The sequence below is a fragment of the Dufourea novaeangliae genome, unplaced genomic scaffold, assembly GCF_001272555.1.
Source record: "Dufourea novaeangliae isolate 0120121106 unplaced genomic scaffold, ASM127255v1 scaffold48, whole genome shotgun sequence".
In the NCBI taxonomy this organism is placed as follows: Eukaryota; Metazoa; Arthropoda; class Insecta; order Hymenoptera; family Halictidae; genus Dufourea; species Dufourea novaeangliae.
Genome location: NW_015373938.1, coordinates 2,207,954 through 2,227,554, shown reverse-complemented (window position 1 = coordinate 2,227,554; position 19,601 = coordinate 2,207,954). Strand labels below are relative to the sequence as shown.

Below are 19,601 nucleotides of genomic sequence, written 5' to 3'. Positions count from 1 at the left end.
ACGAAAAACCCTGAAATTGACATTGGAATCGTAAAAGAGATAAGAATATACACTATTTAATCGTATTTTCGTTGTGAAACAATATGTTCAAGTATAGTTGGTTACACTGTGTATTTATTGTGTGCACCACCCACCTCGTGAGGTCCTATCATATGCAAACGCTTGAATGTCACATTGTAAAAGAACCAAGAGAGTGGGAGAAATACCTGGAGTAATGTCTGGTTTCCAGTGGATTAGTCTCAGTTTGTTACTGAAACCCGTGATGATGGAACTTAATAGGAGTTTAACGAGGAAAGATCACACGATTCGGATTCTCGTTTGTTTAATGCAAATATTGCACCTGACATCGGCCGTCATGTAAGTCACACTTTTCTTATAAAACTGAAAGTTTTTTTCGTTCCAAGTTGAACTTTTTTTTAGCTTTGACAACGCGTTTTGCGCGAACGCAATAGTAACTACGGTTTTATCACGCACCAAATACTCGAACGTGCACGCGGAACAATTTCTTTTATGTATTATTAGACTTTTATTATTATGTATAGAAGACAGATGAGTAATGAGAGATTCAAAATATATTTTTCAATGTTACTTTCTGTTTCTATTTACACAAGTTCCTAAAGATTGCACATTAACTTATCTTTTTATAGTTTGTTATAAATATAATACGTATTAATTAAAATAATGTATTATTTATAAATTTAATTTTATTCCGACAATTTGGATAAATACAGTATAAGCACACATGATAACCTGTTTCCAAATAGAATCTTATGATTCACTGATAAGTAAATTTATAAACACTTGTGTAAACATTAATTTGGAAGTTTAATTGCTGTATCACTGATGTATCCTTCACACGCTTTGTTAATATTTTCGAATATTTCACATTATATTTTATTTACCATATGGGTAGTTAGTACATACACGTAGAACACGATAATATAATAGAAGGAATTATCTTAATTACAATTTTTATCTTGTCTGCAAAGTTTAACTATGACAAACTATGGAACTGTACTACAAGTTATCTCTGATAGTATTTTTCTTTCTGTAAATAAAATATAATGTGTAATGCTTAATAATTCGTGTTTAATTCTTGTATGTTGCACACATTTTAATCTATATAAAATCTGACGATCGCATATATCTTTTATAACACATTTTAGATTATAATATACTATATTACAGTAGTATCAGTTCTCAAATAGAAAAATTAATAAATGCTTTATAGAAGGAGAAAAGAGAATTCCGTTCTCTGTCATGATATACAGTCCAAAAACGATAACTTGTACAAACATCTGTATGTCTGATGCTATAAATTAACGTGTTTAGGTAGATAAGATCAAGATGTTGGAATTAGCATCCTCTTCTTAAGGTTTTACAAATTAAACTTATAAAATCGTACGTTCTGTCCGCGAATTTTATTTAATTACATTGCATTTTTTTCGTATACAATATACTATTTACTATTTTCAACGGTCTATAAAAGTTACGACATAATATTCTCAATTTTATCGGAAAGAATTTATAACAGTTGAAAAAAAACTTAAAAATTAAAAATTTTATAACAATATAAAGATAACAATAAAAAATATATATATATACTTGAGAACATGGGCGTAGCTAGGGGGGGGGGAAGGGGGCGGAAAAAAGCTGCTTTTGTCCCACCCTACAAGAAAAACATTGGATTTTGCCTCCACCCCCGCCGTTCCTAGAGTTACAAATTATTTGCATAATATTTAATATTGCAATATAATTGATTTTATAAACGCATACAATCAACGATTTGTGATTTTAAAAACAAAATAAAGTGTGCCTGGCTACGTACAGCCTTTTTTACTGTGGCAGTCGATGTGGTAATGTTTTTGCCCCCCCCCCTGACTGATACCCTAGCTACACCCATGCTTGAGAATATGTTAAGTAAATTACCAGACACATCGAAACAGCTTCCGTGGATTTAAGGGCACGAAAAATTAGTTTCCTGGAAGTAACAAACTCTTCATTACACATATAGAAATTCGTGTAATATAAAAGTGTGCAAGATGAGTTGATAATTAAAAATTTTCAATAAAGTGTAAAATACAGAATAATATACACGAATAAGTAAACAGAAAATAATAAAATAACTGGTCTAATATAAAATGATCAAGATAGATTATAATCAACTTACTAATAATAATTTACAAGTAAACTATTCCTATAAAAAAACTACAAAACGACCTTTTTCGTATAAACCAATGATTTAGTTACGTTTTCCCAAATTTCTAAAAGTAAATGGAAAATATTGATAAATAACTGAAAATCGTGTTAGAAGATTTTTCACTTACTGATTTGACAACTTTGTTGCCCACGGCCGAATGACGATTGAAGATAACTTGAAAATAATTTTATTTTTAACAAAAATTCTAAATATTTTTTGCTACATATGAGCAGATGATACAACATCTATTTACGATATTTAAGCTAACACAGAACCTGCAGTGTTCTTAATATTTCCTTAAACAAGTGCCATTTCGTTTAATATCCTTATGCACCTGTTATATTGATTAAGAAAACAAAAAAAAAAGACTGTAAACCTTATTCTTACCATTCCTAGAATAATATTGAAAGTAAGCAAAGCAATTGTTTCCGAGCCGCTATTGACAGAGCTTCTCCTCTTTTTCAATTTATTAAACATAATGTGACGAGTCACATGCATTACATTATGTCATCTGCATAGGTACAAAGCAACAATGAACTCTGTTTGGTGGCGTCTGGAATTGTTAATTCAAGGCTTTCCTTTCGACACAACTTCTTCTCCGCGTTATTTGTTGACTTTTTGTGCCGTAGATTTTGTCTGTTTATTCTGTGGTACTCATAGAAAAAACAATAATTGATAATAGTGTACAATTCGGTCGGTACCTCCGATTATCTTTAAACTTTAATATGTTGAAAGGAGCTATCTAAAAAGGCAAAATATCATTTTGAAAAATGTCGCAAACATAAGTATTTTTAATTTCAAGTTAAGTTTGTAACTGAAATCTAACCTAAACGTCACTATAAATGCAGATTAAGTAAAGGAAGACAAGCAGTAAAGAGTAAAAAAGAGAGGTTTAATTGTTTATTTTCAAAGCATTATACTGATCAGAGTTGGTTAGAGCTGGTTTAATAAAAAGAAAATTATCTTCAAAATTGTTTGCAACAATTTTTAAAATGATCTTTTGCCTCTTTGGAGCGCCCCATTCAACTGAAGAAAATCAAAATTACCGACCGAATTGTAAACTAATACTCAATAATTATAAAAAAAAATTTGCAAACGAATTTAAAATTTTCGGGTAATTGGTAATAAAAATTTCAATTGTACGATAATTGTTTACAGATTGGGCAGTTGTCCGACGTTAAGCAGCGATGTTTCCATGACACAAAAGGAACTTTTGCAAGAATTAACGAACGAGTGCCGTTACGATAAAATGGACAGACCTTCCGGCGAGGCGAACGCCACGGATCCGATTAAAGTATACATCCGAGCTTACATCTACACGATTAACTCAAACATGGCAAAAACACTGGTAACTTGAATAATAATTGTTCACGGATAATCCCCGTATATCACGGTGATAACAGGTTCCTAGAAATTGCCTTTTTATGTGAATTCGTGTTATAGGGTGGATGTACCAATAAACGAACACGTACCAGTGAATGTATAGGGTGTCCCATTTAAATCGATCCACTCGAATATCCCCGCAACTATTGACGATATTAAAAAATATTTCACTGAAATATTATCACTGATGTAACTTTTTTTTATGCGCACGTGTAAAGGTCATATGAAGATCAACATTGTTTTTTCAAATGGAATTATAAATTTTTTAATGCACTACTTGATACTACTCGTTATTCCCTACATAATGTACTAAGTCACTTATGGCGAATTGATGCATTAAAAAATATAGGATTCCATTTACAAAAACAAAGTTGATCTTTATACGACCCTTACGTGTGCACATAGAGAAAAAGTTACATCAGAAAGTGCGCCCTCTGGTACCATTTAACTTTCGTCTGAAACATTTTTTAGTATTGTCAATAGTTTCGGAGATATTCGAGTGGATCGAATTAAATGAGATACCCTGTATATAAAAACAAGTAAATGAAGTTACTAAAATAAGCAAATGATTAAATTTTTTTTTTCATTTCTATCGTTCATACGTTCAAACAATTTTTACGCCATTTAGTCTGAAATGTTCATTTACTTGATATTGTTCCTTTTTTCAGACGAGAGAAAGAAATTTTACTCAATTGCGTTAAAATCGTTCATTCGCTGGTGAAATTTTTATTTGTTTGTTTAAATTTAATTGTTTACATTTTTCCAATTTTTTAAATTCAAATCCGTAAGTTATAAAAACGTATAGATGGTAAGAAATCTAATTTTCATGTGCTATATGTTTATTAATATTTATTATCATTTTAAATTCGACATTAATAGTTACAATTAGGATTAAATATCCAAAAACTAATGAAATTATTGTATTCTACACAATCCTTTAATCGTGTTAGATCGAAACCGTGTTGGAGTAATACCGTGTTATTCGGGGGTTTTCACGTTTCTCTAACCGTGTTATAGAAGTACCGTGTTATACGAAGGTTTCCTGTACTTGAACGGTTCATTTGCCAAAGTGATTAACTTCAACAGATTTACATTTAAACTTTATTTTAAATACAAAAACGTACACTTGCTCTGGCGCGAAAATTTGAAAAAATTCAAAAAATGGATTTGGTCATATTGACTTGTGAACGGTTCGTTTGTACTCTGAAATATGTAATATGTAAATTAACACACATGAAAATTGTCTCTTGCTATACGCACATTTTAAAACTGATTCCAGCAATTTGATGTACACATGATGTTGCAATTTAGATACTCGGACAGTAGGCTAAAATTCTCCAATATTGCTCCGTATTTAAACCAAATATACGGTGGACAGTCGGCCCACGATTTAATATGGACGCCATCGGTCTACGTTTCGAATGAACGCAGTTCAGCCATAATGGGGAACAGTGTTAAGGATTTACTTGTCTCTGTAGATCCCACTGGAATGGTTATACTGAACACCAGGTTTGTAATTCCACAATTATCATGGTAACATATTTTTAACGAATCTTTAAGTACGTATACAGGGTGTCCCATTTAAATCGAACCACTCAAATATCTCCGAATCTATTGACGATACTGAAAAATGTTTCAGACAAAAGTTAAATGTTATCAGAGGGTGAACTTTCTGATGTAACTTTTTCTCTACGTGCACACATACTTTTTTATGCAGTATGTGATGCTTTATCCAAATTCGGTAAAAAATATGGGCATTCCATTAAAAAAATTGAAGGTGACCGTTATATCTTGATAAAAATGTAACACAGTAAAAAACGTATTATTGTGTTGTATGTATCCCTTGATGTAACTTTTGTTTAAAATACTATTTCATACAGCCAATAATTAACGAGTAATCGAGGTGGTCACATTATTAGGTGAACCACCCTGCATATCTATGGATGATGCACTAATTCTCGCTCAGTCGTTATAGTCGTTTCCGGTATTGCCGATAAAGTCAGTTTTCATTTATTTTTTGTATTTTGAATTAGAAAATTTATATATATTATATTTTATATATAGAGAGAGCCGGATGCAGATACATGCAGCTGTATCACTAAAATTATTATTTATAAAAAACACTCAATTTTTCTTCATGACATTTTGATCTGTTTTGTATGTAGGTAGCTGTTGAATACCTGAAGAAATCACAGTAAAATATTTCAATCATGTTCCTTTTTCTTAGTTATTTGACATATTATATATCGAAATAGTGATATCGCTATAAATTACTAAATACAAGTTAATAAATATAACGTTAAAAAGATTGAATTCTATTTGAGATTAGTATACTTATGAAACAATAATAAAAGAATATTTTTCTATTCATTTCTTATTCACGTTGAATTACCACAATTATTGCATGCGTAAATTTACTTCATTATAAAGTTTTGACTGGTATATTTATGAAACAAACTGTACCCACGTAAAATAAACCAATTTTAATATTCCCTATAAATTCTTACACTGCGTACTTAGCTTATCTCTCTTTGTTGTTGGTTGCCGGTTCACGTGAGCAGAGAACCGCTACTATAAATATTTACTGCTACCATAAAAAAGGCAGGAACGTAATACTAATTTCGAAACCACTGCATTCTTTTTATCGCACCACCTTCGGTACAGTCTTTCCTTTCTATATCAGTTGTGGGTTTTCAAATATACAGAGCGTTTAGCTACTGGTCTCAGAAACTTTAACGTACGATTGTACATGTAAAAATAAAGCGAAAATCAAGAATGACAAAATTCTATTGAAGGTTTTGTTTTCAAGTTATTAAAAATTAATAATTCGAGCCAGAAACGCCTAAAACCAGGCAATCTACGACAAGTGGTAAGCGTGGGGCGCGACAGTACCGAACGTACACTGGCGGCATTTAAAAAAACACACATTTACCTTATAACTAAAAAATGTGCACTCGAATATCTTCTTGTGACACTTTATGAAAAAAAGTATACACGAATCGTTGCACGACATTGAACTTGGTTATTCGTTCAAATCCACAAGGAATGGCCACAACAACTCGTACACAAAATAAACACTAAATAAACTAATTTAAACTACACTAAAATTCGGTATAGTAAATTAAATTAATACTATAAAAGAACACAGATGCTCTTCTTCGAGTAGATGTGTTCCCCTTGACGACTGCCACCGAACTAAGGAAACATAACTCAAATCCACACAAAGGGCAGAAGAGTAATCAAAAGAATCTATAAACAGTGTATGTAGGTTAGAACTACCTGCTTTTCAAATGATCTGCAGATGTTGGGTTCGTGCCAAGGGTGTTTTTTTTTAATGTTAATGTACGCGTCGGTAATGTAGTGCCCTACGCTTACCGCCTGTGCGCAGGCTGCCCGGTTCCAGGCGTTTGAGAACCGAATTTTTTATCGTTAATAACTTCAAAACAAAGCCTCCAACAGAATTTCGCCATTCTTGATTTTTATTTTATTTTGACATGTAGAATTTTATTGTCAAACTGTCAACACTTTTAGTCATTTCTATTTGACATCACGTTTAAATGGTTTGGGAGCCTCATTATAATCTCGTGTATGGTCTGACGTAGTCAAACGAAATAACAAAACATTTGCTTGGTATTTTCATATAGAATCTTTAAATTTTTAGCAATCACTAAGTGGCTCTGGATGTTTCACAAGATCCTTCCTTCCGGCCCCTATCTGAACTGGTACATACTCCCTGAAATGATATCACTCTAAATAATGAGATTGATGAAACTTTTAACCGACTTAAAATCGTAACGTAATTTTACATTAACTCGAATTAGCCCACCGTCCTGCTATAAGGACGCCTAACAGGTGCCTGATATTTCATTGTTTTTCAAGTTGCACAGTGAAAATCACTTACAAATGACCAAAAAGCATACTAAAAGTTGTGATGATTCTTCATAAAATATCATGGAGGGTATTATATAGAATACAGAAAATCCTCGATGAGTGTTCGAAGGCTCCTTGCAACTGAAAATAAAATATTTCATAAACTAATGGCCACCTGCGGCTGAAAACAAGTATAATTAGTTTCCGAATTCCAAGCTCCATCACTGTGCTGAACCACATTAAAAGTCAACGTTACACTCAAACACTCATCGAGGATTTACTGTAGTTACGAAAATTATATTACGAAAAACATCATTCTTGGCATATCAGGGTTAAATAAGTTGTAAATATTATTTCAGTATCGATTAATGACGGCTTTCGATATAACGACACAGCTTTTCTATTGTTGCAGGTTACAAGTCACTCTTAATTGCGGTCTCCGGTTGGAAAAGTTTCCGTTCGACGTGCAGGAATGTCCGCTAATATTCGAAAGCTGTAGGATGCTCATTGTTCTTCTGTTACTACAATGTCAGCTAATTTAGTCTACTGTGTTCCTATGGAATGAATGGAATTTTTACCTGCAGGGACGTACAATGTGCATGACATGGTGCTGTTATGGGACCAAGAACCAATAATACTAGCAGATGAATTGCACTTAACTGAATACAAGCTAGTCGACAAATGGGTGAACACGTCGGAGGTGTTTTACACCACGTCCCAGCAGCATTACGGTCATTTTGGCACGTACAATTTTCTGTACATTAACGAACCCCATTTATTGTCCGTTATAAATTATTTATAACACTTACAGCGGGTAACTTCAGTTCAATTAGCATCACGTTCAAGCTTGCCCGTGAAATGGGATTCTTCATGATGGACTACTATATACCGTCTATATTGATAGTCGTTATCTCTTGGGTATCCTTCTGGTTGCATATGGACGCGAGTCCGCCACGAATTGTTCTGGGTAACAAACTCTTGAGAACGGTGTTGGGCAAATTTCAAACTTAACGACGAATAACTAACGAAACCATGTTTTTGTTCTTCGACGAATAATAAATAATTTATTTTGTTCGTGAATAAATTTCCTCGTACGAATTAAGTTGTTTTCGATCGTTCATTATTACAATAAACTTTTGACGTATGAAAAATGGGAGAAACGTACAGTTGTTATATTTACTTAATAAATAATCACTTTTTTTCTTATAATAAATTCATAAATTTATAAATTTTCAATATTAAATCAATAATAAATTTATTATAAGCAAGAAAAATTATTTATTTATTAAGTAAATATAATAAATGTTTACCCATTATGTATACACCAAAAATTTATTCGAATAATGATTGATCGAATAAAACGTAATTTGTACGAGGACATTTATTTACGAACGGAATAAATTGTTTATTACTGTTAAGTAACCAAAACATGGATTTAATGAATTTATTGTAAGAAAAAAAATATATTTATTATATTGCAATACCGATTTTACATAATGTTCGTTATATTTTGCACATGCTTGAAACAATAACATATCAAATGGATAGTGTTCTTATGATGGAATACTTTTCCAAACACTATATATGTATAATGTAAAAATACAAAAAAAAAACAAAATTCCTTTTCGAGGGACAAACGTGAATAATAAACAATGAATAACGAATAATAGATCAAAAACGGGAATAAAAAAAACTATCTATTCGTTGTTTTTATTTCAATAAAAGTTTATACGAAATATGCCCAACACTGTTTGCGAAACAGAAGGAAATAAAATGATTGAAGAAGTACTAAATGTAATACATATTTTTCAGGAACAAATACTATTTTAACATTTATGACTCTCGCGTCGAAGGTGGCGAATTCATTGCCGAAAGTTTCGTACATAAAAGCCAGTGAAATCTGGTTCTTAGGCTGCACTATATTTCTATTCGCAGCGATGGTGGAGTTCGCTTTTGTCAATACGATCTACAGACGAAAGTACGAGGACTAGAAGCTCGCTACGATTTTCCACACGAGCTGTTTATTTGCTAACATGATTAAGTCCACAAGAATTATCATGGAAATTTATTTTAACGCTCGGTTGTCACACCTATTTTTTCAAACGTAATTGTCACAATGATTCATTCTACCAAAGTCAATTTGTTAAATTAAGTCGGATAAATTCTGAGATAAAGTATGGATATTGTAGAAAATATTTTCTTCGTAAAAAATTCACATTTAAATTTTAAATACTTAACCTTATCTATCGACGTAACCTATTTATTTTTACAGTAATTTAAATTGTGAAGTGTCGTCATGTTTACAAAAATTCGTGAATAAAAGGATTTCCGTAAAACACGTTGTTTCTAAGGTATCTGAAACTATATGATGTTAGTAGTTCCATTTTCAATAACGCCTCCAAGATATTTTATTTCCAAGTCAAAATTCGGGTAATTTCGATCCAGTGTGATAACTGAGGGTTAAACATGATTACGACTACTGTGAGAAAACGAAGTAAATTAAAAGGTTACCAATGTAAGGAACCAATAGTAATGGATTATACACGGTGTAACAAAAATGCTGGAGTACCCAGAAATGGGTGACTCGAGAGATGATTTGAAACAAGTTTTTCCTTAGCAAAAATGTTATCAGAGGCTTTGTTAACAAGATAATAACGAAAAACCCCGACCCATCAGAGCGGGAACTCGGCTGGCAGACTCCCGCTCTGATTGGTCAGGGTTTTTCATTACTATCTCGTTAACAGAGCCTCGGATAACATTTTTGTTAAGTATAAACTTGTTTCAAATCACCTCACGAGTCTCCCATTTCCGGGTCCTCCAACATTTTTGTTACACTCTGCATAATGATACCAATCAAGTGCTTTGGCGCTAAAATGTGAAAAAATTCAATAACCGGAGTTAGTCACTTCGGCTGGTGAACGGCTCGTATTAAGCCGAAATGTACGATCGTTGATATTTTATGTGTTTATGCAGGAAGAATGTGCCGTTAAAGAAAGTGAACAGTAAATACATCTTGAAATCAACGTTGACGCCAAAACTGGCACGGAAACAGTTCCAAAAGAATGCTACGGGTTTGGAACGATCGCGTTCTTGGTCGTCGCTTGACAAGGCGAACAGCGTCGAACAAGATTACACGAGTCAAAATTACCTCACCGTACACGTGAGTTGTCGTTTAATTCGATAATATCGTACTAGGTGTACCAATAAGTAATCCACTATATTTTATTAAAATTCAAAATCGAAATTCTGTGTGTCGTTTCAGAAATACATATTTGGTCTCGTTTTGTCGATGTTCGACGCCATTTTGAAAGAAGTAAAGGGTAGGATATTTTAAATGGAAACCTTTATTACTGGTATAATAAAAAGAAATTATGGATTACGAATTGATACAGCTGATATTCAGCATTTCTGACAAATGTAAATTAATTTCGAAATGTTCCTTACGACTGACGGTTTTCTTTTTGTTACAGAGTTTTCCAAGTAATCTAAACATTCCTTCCGTGAAAATCGACGACGAGAAGGACCAAAAATGTTCTGTAGAAAGCATCATGAGTGTGGACATCACATCATCATCGAAACCATTCTCCAGAAGAGCAACTCTAGCCCAGTTACATAATTTTACAACAATGACACCGCAAGAAATTGCACAATGGATCGACAGACGTAGCAGAATTGTATTCCCTGTTGCTTTCATCATATTCAACATCTTTTATTGGTCCTTTATCTGGATATAACTTGTACGCTTTTTGTATTATCAACATAAAATACCGAATTGAGGAATCTTTTGTTACCTTCTAATAATGTTGAACTATAATCGGCATATTGGGTGTGTGAACGAGTTGAGTACCGATTTGATGCTTCTGTAAGCACTAATAGTGTAAGTGAATTTTTTATGAATTTTAGTTGACACCATAGGAAGATAGCTCTAACTTCGTTCCATTTTGTGCATAAATGTATATGTGTATGTATAGCTTTACTAATAACACAACAGTATTGAATGTACCATCTAAAAGTTGATATACTAAACCTTTGAGTATCTCAAATGCATATTTATTGACTTATCCCACTAATGCTTTCAATGGCTCATTTGAGTAGTTGTATATATCATATCATATTTATTTATATATATGCAAATCGAGCAACCTGTCTTGACAGCTTTTCCATTAAATATAAAGATCAAATGTGAGTAAATATTAACGAAAGCAACGGATTCTTCTAACAATATACTGAAAATGAATTTTTAAAATGCATACTTTATTAACTATGTATGCGTTATAAAATTTTCTAACCGTGTGGCAGCCAGGTTTAGAGTGATCATTCAGAAAAAAACTGTAAATTCTTTAAATATGTTTGTTAAAAGACTGTTTACATATATCAGTTCGTCGTTTAAAAACGCACTATTTTGTCATTAAATTTCTTTGTCTAACATTAATTGTTCTCGAGGTATTGGACAAAACATGTTTTACATCCGCCAACTTTGAACGCTATTTTCACAGCTTGAACATCATTTGCCAATAAAAAAATTACGTTCGCACAATTAATTTAAAAATCAAAACAGTTGAAGTGTATATATGTATATCACTACATTCGTAAAATATTAAAAATTTGTTCACAATAACAAGTTATATTTATTTTCATATATTACATAAATACAATTGTTCTAAAATAATATATGGCAAACAAAATCGAAATTTTCATCGAAAATTTTGTAAAATATATAAAATATTTCATCAAATATTGTTTAATGAAATACGTGTGTATAAAGTGATGTGTATATTAGTACTCAAGTACAGTAACATTTCAATGGAATGTATTTTTTTATATCACAACTATTTCATGCCTACCTAATAGAAATACAGTAAATATAAACATTATTATCACCATATTTCAACAATACATAATTACAAAAATAATAAGTGTAATATTTCTGTTTGTACAACGAAGTTACAATTTATACACTTATACACCATATTCTGTTGAAATGTAAAAATATTAGACCTGGGAAAAATCATGTGGTGTCGAGAATACTTTTCGCGATGACGATCTTACTGAGTCTCCGTATACTTTGTTTATTGTTAGTACTTATTTGTTCCTAATAATTTAGTATGTCATTTCACACGAGGCAATTGTTTTATATGTAAACGAACAGCATACCACGCCAATGAGAAGTCATTATTCTGATCAATTAGACCGACAATTCTTCCAGGCCCAAGTTTTTCAAATTCCATCAATTATTGTTAATAGTTGAAAAGTAGCAAATTATAAACATGCAGGTGCATAATATTTGCGCGTTTGTTCAGAAAAAATAGAAATATCATTAAACATTTGTGCCTATGTTTCTTATACAATGTACGAAAATAATGTAACAGCATAAATGCAAAGCGACGCCGTATATCTGAACCAAATATTGTTCAATACCTACTGAGCTGAAGTTTCATTATAAAAATAATTATCACCGATACCCTTTAATTACCTGAACCATATTATCAATTGGCAGACTGAGATAAATCAAGTCTTATTGTAAAAGTCCACAGAAGTATTCCAGTGCTTGCATTTAGAATCTGCAGTACAGAATCTGTGCAAAATTCCTGACATTTTCAAAACATCATGGCTATAATGAGCTCTTTTTAAATCATAAAGCTACTCACATTATATATTATTGTTACTCTATCAGTTTTCTCTCTATTTTGTTAATACTGATCAAATTATCTTCTTTTACATTCAATTTACAAAATTTACAAATTTTTAAGTGACTTTGCAGCTTAAATAAAAACAAAATTGAGTTACAGCACTCAGTAAACAACATAAATGTTGTCAACGTTGATAGTAAAGAGTAGTTACTAGACTGCAAATGTTTATGCATTTATAGCACTCATTAACTTAGAAAATGCAATAAATAAAGATTTTCATTATTAACTGCGTTACTGTTAACTAAGCGTTTATAGTACAGAATTTAAAACTCTGTCCCATTTGAATTTTTAAATACTCGTATTTAAAACTGTAAATTTCCATAAACTTCCGTCGTCTAGTAATCTCTTTTGCGACTATGATGTTCATGCTAATTCACTAATATTCATAATTTCTTTTCATAATTTTCATTCACTCCGGTTTAAAAATAATACTTTATAATAACCTTAAAACTTATACAATACACCAGAATTATTTAGCCATAACAATAATTTTTTCCAATACACCATATTGTTTGCATTAAAAGCATCCAGATACTTCTGTAACTTAATTCATAAAAATTTTATATGTTGTGTGCTAATCGAATAATTGCTAGCAGGATAAAATCCAAAATTAGATCTCAGTTGTTCCAAAAAGACAAAAGTGAGAATTGTCTGTGGTGCTAATCTGATAAATGCAGGTACATAACCCTAGAATAAAACATTTACTAAATGAATAAAGTAAAATATTTTTTATGGTTTAATGGCACGTTTATAATGAAAAGATCATAATTTGTATAAACAGAATTCGACGAAATTTAACAAAACTCACTTTCAATTTCTTACCAACTATTTAAACTTTTTATTTTCACAAGTTAAAACTTGAGCGATTTTATGTATTTTTGTTTCTTTTTCCTACAATACATAGTTAGTAAAAAACCGTTGTATAAATCATATTCGCTGTAATGAATTATAACTTAATATTATGAAAAAATTATTGCGATTAGTCCTATTTCTATAAGTAATATCTCACCAATTAAACGGTAAAATATTCATAAAGATACAATAAAAAATAAAGAGATTTTTATATTACATTAGTAGTTGACATACATACACATATATTCTGCGGCTCTGCTTTGAAGTTCCCGGTACCGAATATAGCTGTACGACGGGTTATCGATAAATCGATATGTATGAAGGGGTTGTTAAATTTCCGAACTTATGGGGGTGAAATATTTGAATTTTGTGAAGTATTACTGTATTCAGAAAATTACAAAGCATTAACTTGTTTCATATCTGAATTCACGTGTAAATAATTATAAAAAATATAGATATAAAAGTAATAATTATTATAAAGGATGCACAAATATATAAAATATGAAGTAGATTGAATTATAAATTTTAAAATATATTAAGTTTTGTTGAAAGTTTCTTTTATTACTATATTCTATTAAAATAAGAATTTATCTATTCATTCACAACCTAAATCTTACATAGTGCATTTCTAATAAGAGAACGAGTGAAGACTACAAAAACATGATCCAATCATGAAATATCATGATATAATGAAGTTCTTATTTTAACCAATGACTTAAGTGATTCGGGTGGACTGTACAACTATTTTGACCATAGGTGTATCTTCATATAAAGTTATGTGCACAGAATGCACGATCATATTTCATTATACAGTATTGCTAATATGTAGAGAAAACTGCATAAAATTAATCAGACGCATAACTTGTTACTGAGCAAAAGTACAACAATGAAATTTTTATCATGATTCACTAATTTGCATGGATGTATCATTTTATAAGATAAATTCATTTACGTTGGATTAGTCTTTTAGAAATACTACTAAAAAATAGTCCATGTACTAGGTACTGTCGTATCAACTTGTAAAATAAAAAGGAGTGATAATACACTGGAGTCAGTTTAAGCTAGTAAAATAAAACATATATTATAGTACCATAAGTTTCTACCTAAATTATTGCCACTAAAAAGTAAGTATCAACCTTCTACTTGTGTTCTTATTTACTGGCTTTACATTCTAATAATTATGCTGAAAATGCGTTTGCATAAACTATGATCTTTTCATATTACCTTGTACACATTTGGATTCAATATTCTTGACAAATATATCTGAGCAGAATAAAAAAAATTATTCTCGAAATGGTCAAGTACAGCCATAAATTTTATAGAATATCTTGTTACTTATCATTTCATTGCATTGTGAAAGTAATAAAATATAACAGTAAATGGAGACTACACTTCTACAAAGCTACTACAATGACTGCACAGAATATTTTTTGATTATTCAAACAGTTCTAATACAATGTTGTGAAATACTGTATCCAAATGCACACTAACAATAAGTCTAACTACATAGTGAAATATGAATAAATATAATAATTAAACTTACTTTGAAAAATGCTATTGGTCCAAGCTTCGCAGTGTACAAAAATAATTCCATGAAGTCCTATAAAAAGATTGTATGTATGTATTATTGTTTTCAAATTCAAGTATATGTACTAAATTACCTTATATTCTCCTGGTTTAGCATTCATTGCACGTGTTTTTAATACATCTAATGGCTGTGTAAGAGTTGTGGCTATAGCACCCTGAGATTTAAACAAACATTTTATTAACACATAGCAATTACATAGAGCACCTTACAAGAAAATATGTTTAAATGTAACTAATATTATAATATTACAATTTTGCATGAAATTACATAAAGACATAAAATAAAGCGTTATAGTAGTGGTGTAGTATGATCATTTCAAGCATATTTTCAAGCTTCAAAAATGTAGAAGTTATTTTTATTCAGTAATTCTGTATATTTCAGAATTTTTTATCATTTACATGTACTTACTGCAGATACACTTGATAACACATGCGTAAGAGGGTTATCAATAAAGTAACCACTCTGCAGCAACATAATTTTTATTTGATCATAGAAACTCAGTTGTCCAATAGTCATCAACACAGCCCTTAATGTTGCAGTGGAACAACCACTGAACAAATTACGTACACCTTCTTGACTAATTATGTGTACTACACCATCTAGGGCATGTTTATAGCTGAAATGATAATTTAATATTAATTGAAGCGAACAAAAGTAAATCTATGTAACAAAATCTATATATTCGTACTTCCGCCTTAATTCTGGTGACAGTTTTATATCATTTTGCATGCGTACATTAACTACATCCCCTGGTGTTCCAACGATACCTCCAACAGCACCAGAACAGGCAGCTAATAGTAACTTTTGATAAAATGGTAACGGATGTCCAGGTGTTTCAAATGTTTGTTTACCTACCTGCATAAATTGCATTTGCAAAATAAACAATGCAAATGAGATTTTTCTTAAATTTATAAATCATTCAAACGAAAACTACAAATGAGTTTATATCTAAAATAAATTGATTTACTTCATATGCTCCAAATCTCACAGTAGAATACGTAAGTTGCCGAAGCAAAGAGGCACTGAGGCCATTGTATAGAGCTAAAATTCCATGTTTCTGTATTATAGAGGTTGTTAATCGTATTACAGATATTTTCCCTTCTTGTTGTGTCTGCAAATGAACCTGCAAATTTATTTTTAATACCTTTAGACACTCTGTTTACTTTTAATCATTCAAAATTTTATGTATATATTACTAAAATACATTATAAATAAAAACATTAATAGTAATTAATATGTATTTAATGATAAAATACCTTTATCAAATCCAAAGGATGTGTAACACAAGCTGCACCCGCAGAAGAAAGCCCACCAAAATACCAACGTGATAATTTTTTAGTTTTATCTGCCATTTTTTCATGCTCCGTATCTTCACAATGTAAATGAAAAAAGGTATACTTAGAAACTAGTTATACATAAAATTTATGTAGTATAAATATACAAAAACTTTAAAATATGAATTATTAAACTTACCTATCTCGTTGAATGTATGAATTATTATCAATGATTAATTTAAAACTAAAACTTGAACTCATATAGAAATACTGATTTATACTTATCACAAAATAATTGATGCAACTATATGTACATGTCTTTAACATATGTATTCAATCATGATTCAACAATAATTAATTTCCTTGCCTTTTACTTAAACAATATATACAATGCACAGATATGTGAGTAAGATTATGTAAGTACACCATATTGACTATAATAAATTGTAAAATTAATATACCAATCACGTAGGAAATCATATAATAAAACATAATTTGAATGAATTATTTGCTTTTTATTTCAATAAAAAAAGTTTCGAGTGATCATAAAAACATTCTAAATACAATTTCACCATAATTAATAAGAAACATATATTGACGTTTCCAAAATAAATAATGCACGAATATAAATATGCAATGAACAATTGAACTTACGGTACTTTACAGATACAATAGAATATAAGGGTCATCGTTGGTCAGTAAGCACAATTATAAAAAGCTTCATTTCCAGCTGATGAAAGACACATGATTTAACTGGGTCTGGAAACCACGAACGCGCACGCATCAGCTGATAGCCACGTGTAATATCACCTCTTCCCACCGAGGCTAAAACTGCTATTGACATATGTACTTGGTCTTGCAAATGATTGCATTTATTCTGGAGTTTTTTGCGAATTAGCAATGCCATGTAAAGGTCACGTTAAAATTATGACGAACATCGCCTATTAAGGTCATTCCCGTTATTAATAAACATTTTCAAAACAGATACTTGTTAAACGTAAGTCATAAAAAGTCGTATTTCCGATATACGTACACACAATCCAGTCGTACTTACAGCATTTTTCTAAATTGACATTCTATTATTTTTTTAAACTAAAATAACCTTCAAAACTTAAAAATAATATATTAAGTGTATACATACAACACAATTACATTTTTTTAATATGTTCAGGGTGAATAAAAATATATCGTTGTTTCTTTGTATTAATATAATAACAAATGTAAATTACTACCTCCACTTTTCATGCATGTTCAAAAAAGCGTATCCAAACAGAGTTTTATTCCTTGTTTTCGGCATTTTATTGTAACACTAGCTTAAACTACAATTATTTATATTCCCAAAAATAATTTGGAAGATAGACCGGCTCTACATTGGATATTAAAGGATCATACGGAAATACTGATAATTTTTTAAAACAGAAAACAATCGACTCTACTGTTTGTAAAAACTTTATTAAAACAAGTAATATATTTCAATTTTCAGTTGAAACAAACTCAACCTTATTTATTTAGGTACAGATATTCTTAAATAAGTATAATGCGTTCATATTTCATTAACAGTAACTTAGTTTTATTGGTTTCTAAATTAAGTTTACTACAACTTTTATTGTGCAGATTTGTTTCATGAAATTACTAATAACCATAACTTTTAACTTCATGTTTATAATTCTCGAATTGCCCCGCCGACTCTGTAAAACCTTTGAACGCAATATAACCTAATTTTCTATTCAAGCACACTTCCCACGCATATATTCTATAAAGCGGATAAGTTTCATGGAACTTCTTCCATTTAAATGTTCGAACAACCACTCTTGTATAAAAATTTTTCTTTTTCTCTCAATTATAAAGAATCTCCCTATTATGTGTTAAAAGTTTCGGAAACTACATGGAACTCTACAGGTAAATTTGTTTTTGCAACAAAATACATTCGAAGCATTAACCTTATACCCTAAAAGTTTATCGAATATTCTGTAGACAATACATAGTAATCGGTTATATATGTATTACTTATCTTTTATGTACCCTTCTTCCAGGAACTATCTAAAATTGATACCGAATCAGCTGATCTCCAACGCAACTTCTTTAACTGTGAATGACGTTATACGCACATCTGTGGAGACTACAGTCTACAGTGTAGATCACGTGGGATAATTAAATTGCCTTTCTTCGGAATCATTCAAGAAGGTCTTTTAAGCAATAGACAGGTTCCCATGCACATAATCTAAAGCGTAATGGACAGTAATATGCCGGGGGATATTAAAGTTAAATAAATAATAGCATATTTAAAATTTTTAATCATATGGAGCATATTATTTTATTCCAATAAAGTCTGAAATTAGATAACTGCAGGAGCTATTATAATCGAACGGGATTTTTAGCAGTATGGGTTGTAAAAACATATATGATTATACATTTCAAAATGTGAAAAGTTCGCTATGGTGATACGTCACCTTCAATTCTTTCAAAATTCTTATCGTACCGCATTAGTTTTTATACACGACTACTTGTATTTTTAATCCTTTAACATGAATATTTTCTCATGTACTACATAATACATGAATTATTATCGCTATCTTTGTTGGTACTATTACTACTACTACTACTACTACTACCAGTAATTATCGTCACCACTGCTGTTAGTAGACGTTTACACCGACCGTTCCGCTAAATTTTATATCGCTTCGTCTACCTAAATATCTATAATCCCTTTAATCTCGATAATATTTTCAATTTCTGCATGCGTA

The 19,601-nt window shown here is 30.8% G+C and overlaps 2 protein-coding genes across 2 annotated transcripts; one reads left to right on the top strand and one right to left on the bottom strand.

The window, feature by feature from the left end:
• The first annotated feature begins 214 nt into the window (after nt 1-214).
• On the top strand, nt 215-11,187 carry LOC107185530 (glycine receptor subunit alpha-2-like). The gene is made up of 9 exons (XM_015573226.1): nt 215-357; nt 3,359-3,548; nt 4,863-5,092; nt 7,866-7,948; nt 8,038-8,193; nt 8,265-8,420; nt 9,266-9,431; nt 10,427-10,613; nt 10,924-11,187. Exons 1-9 carry the CDS (start codon nt 215-217, stop codon nt 11,185-11,187), a joined length of 1,575 nt encoding a protein of 524 aa, XP_015428712.1.
• Nucleotides 11,188-13,692: 2,505 nt separating this feature from the next.
• Nucleotides 13,693-17,621, bottom strand: LOC107185529 (mitochondrial dicarboxylate carrier). The gene is made up of 8 exons (XM_015573224.1): nt 17,512-17,621; nt 16,840-16,952; nt 16,551-16,706; nt 16,272-16,438; nt 15,992-16,199; nt 15,657-15,737; nt 15,539-15,595; nt 13,693-13,830 (listed from the first exon to the last, which is right to left on the bottom strand). The coding sequence occupies exons 2-8, from the start codon at nt 16,933-16,935 to the stop codon at nt 13,693-13,695; spliced, it is 903 nt and encodes a 300-aa protein (XP_015428710.1). The 5' UTR covers nt 16,936-16,952; nt 17,512-17,621.
• Nucleotides 17,622-19,601: the final 1,980 nt, after the last annotated feature.